This window comes from Equus caballus, chromosome 8 (assembly GCF_041296265.1).
Source record: "Equus caballus isolate H_3958 breed thoroughbred chromosome 8, TB-T2T, whole genome shotgun sequence".
Lineage (NCBI taxonomy): Eukaryota > Metazoa > Chordata > Mammalia > Perissodactyla > Equidae > Equus > Equus caballus.
The window spans coordinates 2,973,736-2,987,061 of NC_091691.1; the positions used below are offsets into that span (position 1 = coordinate 2,973,736).

General features: G+C 57.9%; 1 protein-coding gene across 2 annotated transcripts; it reads right to left on the minus strand.

Annotated features, from left to right (window-relative positions):
* Positions 1 to 2,908: 2,908 nt before the first annotated feature.
* MIF (macrophage migration inhibitory factor) lies at positions 2,909 to 13,217 on the minus strand. Of its 2 annotated transcripts, XM_070275248.1 has the most exons (4): positions 13,084 to 13,217; positions 3,513 to 6,603; positions 3,184 to 3,356; positions 2,909 to 3,090 (listed from the first exon to the last, which is right to left on the minus strand). In XM_070275248.1, exons 2-4 carry the CDS (start codon positions 3,618 to 3,620, stop codon positions 3,024 to 3,026), a joined length of 348 nt encoding a protein of 115 aa, XP_070131349.1. In that variant the 5' UTR covers positions 3,621 to 6,603; positions 13,084 to 13,217; the 3' UTR covers positions 2,909 to 3,023. The 2 variants fall into 2 exon arrangements, with proteins under 2 accessions (XP_070131349.1, XP_001489661.1); XM_001489611.7 differs by lacking the exon at positions 13,084 to 13,217 and having other exon boundaries at positions 3,513 to 6,653.
* Between the last annotated feature and the right edge of the window lie 109 nt (positions 13,218 to 13,326).

The following is a 13,326-nucleotide window of genomic DNA, read 5'->3' on the forward strand; positions in this document are numbered from 1 at the left end:
TTCTGCTTCGAGGTTTTCTGTTGCAAAGGCTGACTGCACCCCGGTGGATCTTGGGGCAGCCACTGGGGCATGAGAAAGGGACAGGCTGCTCGGTGGGCAGTGGAGCCTATGATCTAGAGGAAATGGGGCTGGCTCGGGGGGTGACTGGGCTGGGGGACAGGATATGGCTTGAGGGTGGGGTGCAGCAGCTGGCCTTCTTGGCAGGCAGGGCTGATGATTAGCACCTGGGGACTTGGGAGCATGGTGGGCAGGGTCAAGAATGTGGGCTCCTGACCAATACCCTCTTTTTCCTTGGAATGCAAGGAGCCACTGCCTTGTGGATGCTCCAGCTGGCCAAAGCTGCTGACACTCCTGTTTGTAGGGGGTGGTGGGCCGTGCTCTGCTCACCTGGCTCCTGTGAGCCGCTCCAGTCTCCCCTCATACGTCAGGTGCCCAGCCTGCCCTGCCTGCCTCCTCAGCCCTCAGAGACCCCAACTTTAGCTGGAGAGACCGCTACTGTTCATGTGAGGTGACAAGATGAGAGCCCTCGCTGGGGGTGGCAGGGGGTGAATGTGGGGCTAAGCCCTGGGAGGCAGCTGGCTAGGCAGAAGCACACCCAGGGGAGCCAGGGTCAGTGTCTTCTGGGGAAGAGGGAGATGGACTAGCTGCTCACCAAGACTCACACCCCTGCTCTCCCGTGACCATGTATAATGTAGGCTGGGAGGTCAAGGTTAAGAGCAGGATGATGAAGGCCAGGTGGAACGCAGCCTGAAGCAGAGGAAAGAGGTTCTGCGTTGGAAACTGGGAGGTCAGGGGGGCACGGGAGCTGAGGGGACGTGACAAAGGCCAGGGCTGAGGTTGGAGCCTGTTCCATGACAGGCGCTCAGATCCAGGAGGGAGGCCCCAGCCCACAAGCTAGGCTGAGATGCGTGGGCCATGGCACCAACACCCCCCCAGCACTGAGACAGACGTGCAGCAGCCCGGCTCTTCCACTGAGGAGACTGAGGCGAGCTGGAGGAAGGCTCTCACAGACCTCTCTGGAGGAGAAGCACGTCCCGCACCCCCACCAAAGATGGGCCGCACCTTCCCAGACTCCTTTGAGCTTTGATTCTCCTTCCTCTCTCTAAACATCACCCCAGTCTTCCCTGCTGCTCTTCTGGAAGCAAACTCTTGCTGCCCAGGGCTGAAGATGACAGGGGGCTGTGGGGGAAGAGCACCCCAGGACCTGGACTGAGCAGCAGACCAGTCCCAGGCATCTTGATTAGCAGGCTGGCAAGAGGGGGCTGCCCCTGAGGACAGAATGCCAGGAACATTGCACCGCGAGAGGAGGGAGAGGGAGGTTGTGGAGCCACAGGGGACGTGCCAACTGACTGGGCTCGGCAGCACTGGGGCCTGCGTTGTTCTGAAGTTGCCATAATGAGAGGACACGTCTGACTTATCCTCTGCTTCAAGGCTGGACTGGGCACCCGGAGCTTCCTGCCCCTGCCTGCCGGGTGTTCACACTGATGCCACACAGGTGACCCAAGGAAGGAGGAACTTGTGGCCATCCCAGGCCCCGGGCCTCTCCACACAAAGGCAGCCGGCATCACTGCCTGCGGCTCAGAGGTGGGCCTGCTCTTTGCTCTCAGTCAGAAGGGAAGTAACAGGCTCTCAAGGCTCGGCCTAGGCAGCACCCCCTTTCCCCAGAGCCACTCCAGTTTCCAAAAGCAAATCAAATCCTGTGGAATTTTAAAAATCACCTTGCATCTAGCATGTTCTTGCCTAGATCGAGGCTAAGGAAGAGCAAGAAGCCTCATGAGCTCAAGCCAGAGGAGCCCCCTTTGTGCAAGCAGCTGAAATAAACTTGACTTCTCCCACAGGGCAGGCAGTGCAGGAGGCGCCCACCGGCCAGCACCAGGCACATGAATTCCTGGTGCCAGCGGCGGGGCCGTGCTTGGAGGGCGCTGTGCCAGGGCACATGGAGGCTCTCAGACTGTGAGGTGGTGAGGCATTTGGGCCCAAAGGCCAAGTGGCCTGGGCGAGCAGCACTTCTCGGCCAGGAGGATGGGCAACAGGGCAGCTGAGGCCCCTAGGGTCCAGGTGTGGCCACTGAAATTGCCGACTGCCCTACCACCACCCCTACCAGGGAGCCCCTGCACTAGGCCGGAGGATCTTGGGGAGAGACCCCAGTCACATCAGGCCTTGATACCGATTTGTTCTGGACCGTGCCCTCAGGGCCAGGTCCTTCACTGTCCTATCGGGGTGGACTGGCACCTGAAGGCTTTCCAGAGCTGTTGGAGCATAAAACACTAACGGCACTGAAACTACAGGCTGGCTGTTTTCTCAGGAAACTACTGGGGGGTGGGGAGCAGGGCTGGGGGGGCCCAAGGGGAGGAGAGCAAAGGCACAGCATAAGGGGCAGACAAGGCAGTATAACCAGGAACTCTGCCTTCTGTGCACCTCCCTCCACCTCTACACCTGAAAACTGCCCCCAAAAATGAGATTTTCCAGGCCAAGACACTGGGGCACCAGCCTACCAGAGAGTGACCCTGAGGAGAAGGGCGGAAGGCTTGGTCTCCCCAGGGCAACCTCTGCCCCTCTGGAAGATGAAGGAAGATGGAGCTGAAAGGTCCAGGCCCAGCTGACCCTCTGACCCCGCATGCCAATCAGACAGGGATCCCAACCCCTACCCTCTTCCCTGCCAGCCCTCAACCACGTGGTGGCCCTGCCCCTGCGGTAGGGACAGATTCGGCTCCAGGCTCCGCCCAGTGCAGTCCTTAGCGTGGCCTGGGAGGCTGATTTGAGTTGATTCCTGGGGTGCTTCTGGGGACGCAGAGGAAAGGCTAGGCAAAAGGCACCCGAACGGCAGATTCTGACGGGGCCCCCCTTCCAGTCACTGTCCCGACCCTGCACCTATTCCTCCGCAAGCCAAGGAAGCCCGAGTCAGCCACGATGTCCACACCGTTTATTTCTCCCGACCGGGAGGTGGGGGTCGCTGGAGGTCGGGCGGGCAGAATACGGCGGGCGGCGGGGCCTGGTGCAGGCGGGTCGGGCCCGCACGGCCCTCAGGCGAAGGTGGAGCCGTTCCAGCCCACGTTGGCCGCGTTCATGTCGTAGTAGTTGATGTAGATCCTGCGAGGGATGGAAGCCAAGCGGGCTCAGCGGGCTGCACGGTCGCTGGCCGCGGACTGCGCGCGCCCCCCGCCCCGCCGCGCCCCCACGCACCTGTCCGGGCTGACGCGCAGGCGCTCGGCCAACAGGCCGCACAGCAGCTTGCTGTAGGAGCGGTTCTGTGCACCGCCAATCTTCCCGATGCTGTGCAGGCTGCACAGGGCGCACGGCTCGCTCGAGCCGCCGAAAGTCATGAGCTGGTCCGGGACCACGTGCACCGCGATGTACTGCGGGGGAAGGGCGCGGTCAGCCGGTCCCAGCGACCTCGCCGGGCCCCGGGCGTCCCCCGTCCCTTCCCCGCGTCCCGGAGTCGCCTCCCCGCGTCCACGGCCCCGGCCCACCTCTTCGGCCAGCACCCCCCTTCCTATTCCCTCCCGGCCAACCTGGGCTGGCTTGCCCGTGGCCTGCACCAGCTGCTGGGTGAGCTCGGAGAGGAGCCCGTCCGGCACGGAGGCGCGGGGCACGTTGGTGTTGACCACGAACATCGGCATGATGGCGGAGGGACGCCGGGCACTGTGCACAGGAACCGACTGAGACGCGCGCCGCAGCAGACCAGGAACCTGAGCTACGTGACCGCGGCCGGGCACCGCCCGCCGGCGGCAGAGGCCCCGCCTCCCGTGACGTCACCGCCGGCGGAGGCCCAGCCCCGTGAGGCTGCGGCTCGGTCTCGCGTGGTGACGTCACCGCCGGCGGAGGTCACCCAGCGTGGCGGGACTCCGGGGGGCTGGGCGATGGCTTCCCGGCCCCGCGCACTGTCTCAAAGCTATTCTCCACATGGCGGCCAGAAACCTGCCTGTCCTTCTTTTCTTTGTCAGTCCTTTCATTTAGTCACCAGTAGTTACTCAGCGACGTCTGTGTGCCGGGAGCTGGGGTTGCTGCGGTTAAAGGGACAGGTGACACCTTGCCTTCCGGGAGCTCACGGCCAGCCAAATAGATGAAGTCCCAGCTCATTCCACCACACGCACTGGGCCCTTCTGTGTCCTTAGTCTCTGGGGCCACGTGTCCCTAACGGCTACAGTCGTGGCCTTGTTTGTGTGTGTGAGTGTGAGATGGGGAGAGGTAGTCATTGCTACGGGTGAGAGGGGAGTTGCCACAGCAGAGTCACTGTCCAGGTTCCTTTTCCGCACCCGCTCTTCGGGGTGGGTGAGGATGCTGCCAGGCACCCAGGGGAGGGGCAGGGAGTAGGAGAGGAGGCCCAGACAGAGCTCTGTGGGCCAAAGGCGGTCAGCAACTGTGTCTCAGAGCCCACCCGTAGAACCTCCATGCCTTGGGCAACTTCTTTGCAGGTCTGGGAAACTTGAGCTCCTCAGGGAGGCCCCACCGGAGTCAGGTCTTCTAGGGTTGCCCTCTCACCGAGCCCTGGGTGAGTTCTTTGTCTCTTCCACAGATGATAAGCTTGGTGGCATCTAGTGAGTGCCAGGCATATGAGAGACATGAACAGAATGAATGAATGAGTGAATGAAGAGAGGCATGACACGCAGGGAGGGGACATGGCAGCAGATGGACTGGGAGCTGGATTGGGGCCCTGGCTGTGCCGAGGGCCAGGCCTGAGCCTGCAGGCCCTGACATCGCTGGGTGTAAGGGCCTGTGGCTGAATGGCCGCCCCCACTCCCTGGTCAGAGTGCTGTGCTAGAGAACATTCTCCTAGGCGCTGGAGGGGTCATGGTGCATTTGGCTGAGTCCTCAGAGCTCTCCAGGAAGGTCCTGTCCTTGGTCTCTGGCAGGTCTGATCCAGTTAGGGTGGCACAGCACACACTGGCCTTGGCAATGGCCATGTGATAAAGCGAGGACTCTCATGCCTGTGGGACCAGCCAGCCTCCGGTCAGGAGGTCCCAAGGCCCAGTAGTGCAAATAGCCTGTAAGTGTGGGTTCCTCCGGCTGGGCCTCAGGCTGCTCCCCTCCTCGCTCTTAAACCGCACGCTCTTACCTCTGCCAGGGCTCCCTTACCGCTGATGCACTGATGCACTCCGGGCCACGGCTCCTGCTCAGGGTTCTCCTCTGAGCCCCAGCAGCCGACTCTGCACTTCCTGCTCTCTACGTCCACATCCAAGGGCATGGTTTTCCTCCCACATCTAGTCGCCTGCCAGTGAAACATATCTTCCTCCATTGTCCTCCTTGTCCTCACTTCTCTCCGACCCCCTTGGTGTAAGTTAGCTGGCATCACCTTTGGCCTGGCTGGCTGCTGTGACAGCTGCTGTGGTGGCCTGCTCCTCCCCGGAGGACTCTACCTCCCTGCCGCCTGGCAGCGGGTCTGGCTGTGTGACTTGCCCCGTGAAATGTGAACGGAAGTGACATGAGTGACTCTAGGCAGAAGATTCAACAGCCAGGGCCTGGTTCGCAGTCTCTGAGAAGGCGCAAGTGGGTGACGAGATGGAGCCTTGCCAGCGAACACCTGCGATGCGCATGTCGCTGAGCTACTGGGATTTTCAGGTTGTTGCTGTAGCAGAGGGGAGCCTTCCCTGATCGGCACAGCCTCGGAGCCATGTACCGTGTCCTCTTACCCTTCCTAGGGCAGTCAGTGCCGTCTTAGAGAGGCATCCGAGGATGTGATCTGATTCCCAGTCCCGCCTCATGGACACTTGGCTAACCTCTCTGAGCCTCAGTTTCCCCACCTGTAATTTGGGATGATAGTAGTGGCCACTTTACAGAGGGGTGTTGGGAGGACCAAATGGTCTAAAGACTGCTGCTAGGCCCCCTGATGCTAGCGGTAGTGCTATGACAGTGCCCTGGGTGACATGGTCTCCGCCCTACGTCTGGCACCACCCTCCCTGGCTTTCTGGATCTTGTGTACTGCCCTTCAGGGCCCTGCTCCTGGCTCCTGGGCCGGGCGTTGGTCCTGAAATGCAGTTTGCCTGCGCTTTCCCTCATCTGACTTGGGCTCAGTTGCTTGGGAAAGCCCCAGAGCTCCTGGCCTGGTCAGGTCTTGTAATGTGCCCAGCACCTGTCCTGTCCTTCGAGGCTGTCACCATATTTGTATCTGTGAGGTGATGCTTCCTTTCCGGTGGTAACTCCACGAGGTTGGGGACTGCCTCTTTTTGGTCATTGCTGTACGTGTACCTCCTGACCCATTACCTTGGAGAGAGGCAGAGGACCTCCAAAGATGTCCACGCCCTAATCCTTGGAACCTTCGAATTACAAGGCAAAAGGCACTTCATGGATGTAATTAGGGTTACGCACCTTAAAATAGGGAGATTATCATGGATTATCCGGATGGGTCCAATGTAATCACATGAGCCCTTAAAAGCAGAGAATTTTCCCCAGCTAGAGTCAGAGAGATGCGGCAGAAGGGGAAGTCAGAGAGACTTGAAGCAGGAGAAGGCCTCGGTGCGCCATCACTGGCTTTGATGATGAAGAGGGCAGGGCACTCAGTCATACAACCGCAAGGAACTGAATTCTGCCGACAAGCTGAATGAACTTGGAAGTGGGTTCTTCCCCAGTTGACCTCGAGACACCCTGACTTTGGCCGTGTGAGACCTGAAGCAGAAGACCCAGTCACTTCCTGCTGGACTTCTGACCCACAGAAACTGTGAGATAATAAATGTGTGTTGTGTTAAGCTGCTAAATTTGTGGTAATTTGTTCTAAGAGCAATAGAAAAGTAACGCCCCTGGCATCAATAGGCGCTCAGTAATTATCCACCGAGCAACAGGACACAGGCACCGGGAGGCGTCGGCAGACACGGCTGCCGGCCTGCCTGGGCGCCTCTCCCGTCCTCCTCTCGGACAGACTCCCAGCTCTGTTCGGTTAGAATGTTCACAGTCCCAGAGCCCCTGGCAACCAGGAGTGGCCCCGTGAGGCTCCTGCAGTGTCCAGGGTTTATCGGGCAGCAGCTGCTTTCCTGATGGAGGCGCACCCTACCCCACTCCTCCTGCCCCGCCTGGAACTTGGACACGACCCCCGGGTGTGCAGCAGCTGTTAGGCAGCTGGGAGCTGGAAAAACACAGGCAGAGAAGCGGAGAGTGGCAGCCCCGAGGAGCCTGGGGCTCTGCCTGCTCTGCCCAGTGTCTTCCGCTGCCTTCCTGTTACAGGAGAAAAAGAAGCCTCTGCTGAAAGCACCATTTGTCAGGGTTTCCGATATTCGCAGCCCCAGTGCAACCCCTGGCTGGTGCAGAGGACTTCTTGAGGGCCGTGGGTGAGGGCTGTCGGGCAGAGAAGGGGGATGGAAGGAAACCTCACAATGTCGGGAAACACCAGCTGGAGGAGGAGGGGTACGGCCCACATGAGCACCCAGTAGGCAGCCTTGAGCAGCCAGCCTCCCTGCCCTTGCCGGTTGAACGTCTCCGAGGATGGGATCCAAGTCCCCCACACTGCAGGGAGGGTGTGGGGGAGGAGGGAGGCCCGCCAGCTCCCTCACCAGGGGCTACCTGCCCTGCACCAGCCTCACTGTCCTCGGCATCCCTCCCCTAGTCATGCTTGGTGCATCACTCCCACAGCAACAACCCAGCCAGCCCTGAGCCCCCGACTGTCTGGGCATGCACCAGTCCCCAAGCCCTTGTTCACTGAATGTGGTCAAAGTCCAGCAAAGACACCCCCATCCTCCTCCACTCATAGTAGAAGAAGACCTGGCGGGTCATCATCCCTGCTGGTGACCCCCCACCCAGCTGTACCCAAAGATACAGGAATGCAAAGAGGGGTGTCTGCCAGGAGTCTGCCCACTGCAAAGGAAGGGCCTGGGCTCGGCGGGAGCCAGTGGTCACGGCCAGCTCTCTCCACAGGACCTAAGACATGGTTCAGAGCAGGGTGATCTGGGTTGAGTTGCTCAAACTCTGTGAGCCTCACTTTCATAATTTCAAAAGGAAGGTGGTAATTCCTTTCCCGTGGACTCGTGTGAAGATTAAATGAGATTTAAGGACAAGTGCAAAGTTCCTGGCATACAGCAGGTGCTCAGTAAATGCTCCCTGATCTTACTGCATTGTAACCAAGCACCCTGGAGCAGGAAATGGACTAACAGGCTTGAACTCCAACAGTGGACATTGGGCAGAGTGGTCGACTGTGCTTTCCTTCTCTGCTGGCCAGGTCCTGTCCCCACCCAGCTCTCCCCTTGCCAGATCCCATCAAGGCTGAGGGCCAGCTGCTCAGGAGCCCCCAGGGCACGTGCCTGCTCCAGCTGCTGCACAGGAGGTGACAATGGTGCAGCCTAGCTCAGACTCACACCCACGAGCAGCTCACAGTAACTTGTCCCAAAGGTGGTGTACTGGGCTTCTGAGAAACCCTCACCTCCTGGAGCACTGAGGAGGCATAAGCATGCACCTTAGGGGGGCACCTCAGAGAGTGTGGGGACACATGTCATTGGAGTGAGCGGGATGAGACCATTGGAGGGTCTGGCTCCCATGATTACAGGATAAATTCCCCAGCCTGGCCTTCAGGGCTCCCACCTCGGCTCAGAGCCCCTCTCCACCACTGCAGTCCAGGTGGACTCTGGGCTTCCCCTCTGACACCTCCCCTCTGCCCAGGGCTTTCCCATGTCCACTGAGCAGCACCCACGGCTCCCACGAAGCCTTCCTGGCACTTCCAGCTGGAAACCCACCCATCTCTAGGCTTCCTCAACCTGGGCCTACGTGGACATGTTTCCATGGTCTGCCTCCAAAGAAAGGGGTGTGTGTGAGTGTGTGTATGTGTGCATGTGTGTGCACATCAGGGCCTGGAGGCCCGTTTCTTTCCTCTCTGTGTCCACACTGCTCCTGGCTCTCGGCCTCCCTCCCTGGCCGCCTGGAGCCAGACAGGGCTGAGTAGGCAAAAAATTGGCCTCTGCCCCTGGAATGTCGCTCCACCGCTGGGGCAATGGGGAGGGACCTGGGCTCCCCTGCAGCATCCTTGTCTCTCTCTGGGTGTCTGGTTCTCCCTAAGCTCTGGCGATTCCCTGCTGCCTGCAGAATGAAGCCAGGGAACGGGCAGGACACGACCTCATCTCGTGCAGGCTCTGTGTCGAGGGCCAGGGTACGGGCTCCCCACCTGCCTCTGCAGAGCCTGAGTCATGGCCTCTGTCCTCTATGGCCCGCCGCCCGTCCTGGCCCCACCCTCAGAGAGCACCAGCTCAAGCCCTGCTCCACTACGAGTCCACAGTGTCACCCTGGACCCTCGGCCCCTGGGCCTCCCCGACCCAGGGCAGGGGTAGCAAAAATGAGGTCAGGTAGCAAAAGAGCCAGGGCAGGGGAGGCAGTGTGGTGCGGTGGTCACGACACCAGCTTCAAGCCTGGCCCTGCCACCTAGTGGTGAGACTTGGGACAAGCCATTGCCCTCATGTTCCTCTGCTTCTGTGTAAGACGGGGATATTGAAAGTACTTATTTCATGGGGCCCTTGTTAGGATTAAAGGGGCCAACGCTTGTGAAGCACTCAGAACAGTCCTGATATGCAGAGACCCTTCCACAGATGTCAGCTCTGGATGGTGGTGCTGACGGTGCTGCCGCGAGACTGTTTCACTCTCTGCGAGGTGAGGGTCCTGGGTGCCGCCTGAGGACAGGGAGTGGGGTCCTAAAAGAATATGTGTAAATGGAGGGAATCAGTGAATGACTCAGCTGAGGCACAGAGAGGGCGACCTGTGTCCCAGCAAGAGGGAAGCAGAATCTCAAAGCGTTCGAGGGGGGAGCGGATGAGAGAAAATGTGGGGGAACGGACTGTAGCCCTTTGGAAGCCACACCTGTGACCCTCGTGCACAGTACATGCACCCTGGCCACCATGCAGCTGCCTGACCACTGTTTGCTGGCCGGTGAGAGAGGCTGGGCCCCTGGCTCTGGGCCCTGGGAAGCTGAGACACACAGCCCAGGTAACCAGCAAGCAAGCGAGGGAGGGGTGCTGGCCAGGAGAGGGAGGCAGCCAAGCGCTCTGGGAGGTGGGGAGAGGCCACACTGGGTCTGGAGCCTGGGCAGGTGGGCCAGGACCGGGGAGCTTTTGGCTATGGGGGGAGGGCATTTCAGGGGGATTTGGGGTCTGATAGAGACCAGCAGACAGGACACGAAGGGGCTGGCTGGGGGCCCAGGCTGCTGGGACCCCTCCATTAAGAGTGGTCTGGGGACCGGAGGTCAGGCACTCACTCGCCGGGCAGGCCTTGGTGTCTCCACAGTCAATGAGGAGGCAGGGCGGGCTCTCGGGGAGCAGGGGCAGGGAGGCCCGTGGAGCAGCCCGGGAACCAGGCAGCTGGCCAGCAGCAGGGGCCAGGCCCGCGGCCGCCCAGGAGCTCCCTGGGGAGGCAGAGGAGAGGCCGGGCCAGATGCCTCCTTGCCAGAGCCATCCCTCCTAGCCCTCCGCCTCTGCCCCCACCCTGGCTCCTGCTCTGCCCCTGCCCCCCATTCCCCTGCCCACCTGCCTACAGAGGACAGGCGTTATCCAGTGGTTGTTCTTAACGCGTTCTGGGTCAGGATGTCCGCCCAGCAAGGACCCAAGAGAGGGCCAGGGGAGCAGGGAGCTTCTCCTCTATCAGGTGCAGCACCATTTGCCCAGGGGCCTAGGCCCAGCCTCTCCCTGTCTTGAGATAACCATGTTCTGAGGCTGGTGCTCTCCCTCCAACCCCTCCATCAGGCCACCCTCACTCAATGCAGCCTTCGCTCTGTCCCTATCCTAGCTCTGCTCCTTGTCCTGGTGGCGTCTCAAAAGGCAATCCACACTCAAGCGGGAAGAGCTAATAACAGCCTAAACCCAAACTGGGAGATTTCAGGCTGTGGGGCTTGAAAAACCATCTGAGGACAGAAAGACTTACTGGTGGCCCCAAACCCTCCATGCAGGTGGTGTTGGTTGCCTGAGCCTGACCTGTCCCATCAGGATCCCCAGGGCCGGGAAGATGGCTGAGGTCATGGCCACAGCTCCTGGGAACCCCTCGAGGTGCTCTCTACAGGTACTGGGGCTGCAGGTTCATGCTCACACCTGGACAACAGAGACAGGTCGGCCACCAGGCCGGATCCCCTGTGATGCCCAGGCCATCTCCCCCACCTCTCTTGGCACGGTCTCTCTGTCTGCAGGGTCCTATCCTGAGTCTCCATCTCCTTGCCCAGCTGAGGGGTTCCTTGGGCAACAAGGCCTTGCAACGCCCACCCCACACGCCCAGAGTGTGGGAGGCCTCACCAGGGCCAATTCTGGCTGGGAGAATGGTGAGTGTGACACAGCCCAAGGGTTGGGCCTGGGCTGGGGCCGTCTCTGCAGCCCATGCTGCAGAGACATCCATGGGACCAGGGAACATAGTGTGTCTAATGCAGTCCCAGACCTGGGACACCGTCTGACACCCGCCCTGCTCACAGTCTGTACACCATGGGAATTCGAGGGACGCCTGCCAATGGATCCTTTCTCATGAATCTTCACTGGAGGCCAGCAGCGGCCAGGGTGGTGATTGGAACCCAAGGTTAAGCTGGGGAGGCTGGTCAGCAGAGGCAGTGATGGCGCAGAGGGCACAGAGAAGCCAGGCTCCAAGAGTGCTGACGCCTGCTTTCCAGAATGCTCCACAGTTACTGGACACACAGGGGCTTTGTCCTCATCCTTCAATTCTCCTGCCTCCAATGGCTCCAGCTTTAAAAAGAACTCCAGCTAAGCCTGCCCTTGGGAAGCCAGCTCAGGTCACTTCTCCTTGAGACCTCTCCTGACCCCCACTCAGACACTCCTTTCTCCCCAGAAAGCCCACCGCCCACCATGCCCACTCATTTGGCACTTACTGCCTCCTACTAAAGGTCAGTCAAATTCTTTATTACACAACAAAGGTCAGTTGATGTTCTGACCTAGGTGCCCAGGTAATTCAAGGGCGGGAAGATGGCCTTTTGAACAAACGGTGCTAGTATGACTGGATATCCATCAAAAATAAACAAATAAAACTCAACCCTATCTCATACCTTGCATAAAAATCAACTCAAAATCAATCATCCACGGGGCTGGCCCCGTGGCCGAGTGGTTAAGTCTGTGCGCTCCACTGCAGGCGGCCCAGTGTTTCGTTGCTTCGAATCCTGGGCACGGACATGGCACTGCTCATCAAACCACGCTGAGGCAGCGTCCCACATGCTACAACTAGAAGGACCCACAACGAAGAATATACAACTATGTACTGAGGGGCTTTGGGGAGAAAAAGGAAAAAATAAAATCTTAAATAAAAAAAAATAAAAAAAAAATCAATCATCCACATCAGTGTAAAAGCTAAAACTATCAAACGTCTAGAAGAAAATCTGTGCAATGTTGGGATAGGCAAAGACGTCTTGGGACACAGAGCATGAATCATAAAAGATACTATTGGTAACTTGGACTTTATCAAAATAAAAATGTCTGCTCTTAGACACTATTAAGAACACAAAAAAGCTACAGACTGCAAGCAAAATGTGCAATACACAGATCTGACAAAGTACTGGCACCTAGAATGTACGAAGAATTTCTATAAGTCAAAAATAAGACAAACAACCCAACAAAAAATGACAGACACTAGAAGAAAAGCTAGAAGACCACGGGTTTGGTAATGACTTTTTAGATATGACACCAAAGGCACAATCCATGAAAGAAAAAATTGATATGCTGGACTTCATTTAAATTAAATATTTCTGTTCTGTGAAAGACGTGGTCAAGAGAATGAAAAGACAAGCCACAGACTGGGAGAAAATATTTCCAAAAGACCTATGTGATAAAGGATTCTTATCCAAAATATACAAGGAACTCTTAAAACTCAACAATAAGAAAACAAACAACTCAATTTTTTAAAACGGGCCAAAGACCTGAATAGAGACACCTCACCAAAGAAGACATACAGTTGGCAAACAGGCATGTGAAAAGATGCTCCACATTATGTCTCCTCAGGGAAATGCAAATGAAAATAACAACGAGATGCCACTACACACTGATTAGAATGGCCAAAATCTGGAACACTGACATCACCAAATGTTGCTGAGGATGTGGAGCAACAGGAACTCTCATTTGTTGCTGTTGGGAATGCAAAATGGCACAGCTACTTTGGAAGACAGTTTGGCAGTTTCTTACACACAAAACATACACTTACCGTGTGATCCGGCAATCCTGCTCCTTGGTATTTACCCAAAGGAGTTGAAAACTTCTGTCCACACGAAAACCCGCACATGGATGTTACAGCAGCTTTATTCATAATAGCCAAGACTTGGAAGCAACCAGGATGTCCTTCAGTAGGTAAAAGGATAAACTGTGATCCATCCAGCCAATGGAATACTATTTAGCACTAAAAAGAAATGAGCTATGAAGTCATGAAAAGACATGGAGGAATCTTAAA

What these genes read in the sequence shown, in the direction of transcription:
- MIF (XM_070275248.1), bottom strand. Translation starts at nt 3,620, where the DNA reads ATGCCGATGTTCGTGGTCAACACCAACGTGCCCCGCGCCTCCGTGCCG. An exon ending in CCACGGGCAAGCCAGCCCAG is followed by an intron (nt 3,357 to 3,512) that starts GTTGGCCGGGAG and finishes CTTCCCCCGCAG; the next exon opens with TACATCGCGGTGCACGTGGT. An exon ending in CTGCGCGTCAGCCCGGACAG is followed by an intron (nt 3,091 to 3,183) that starts GTGCGTGGGGGC and finishes CATCCCTCGCAG; the next exon opens with GATCTACATCAACTACTACG.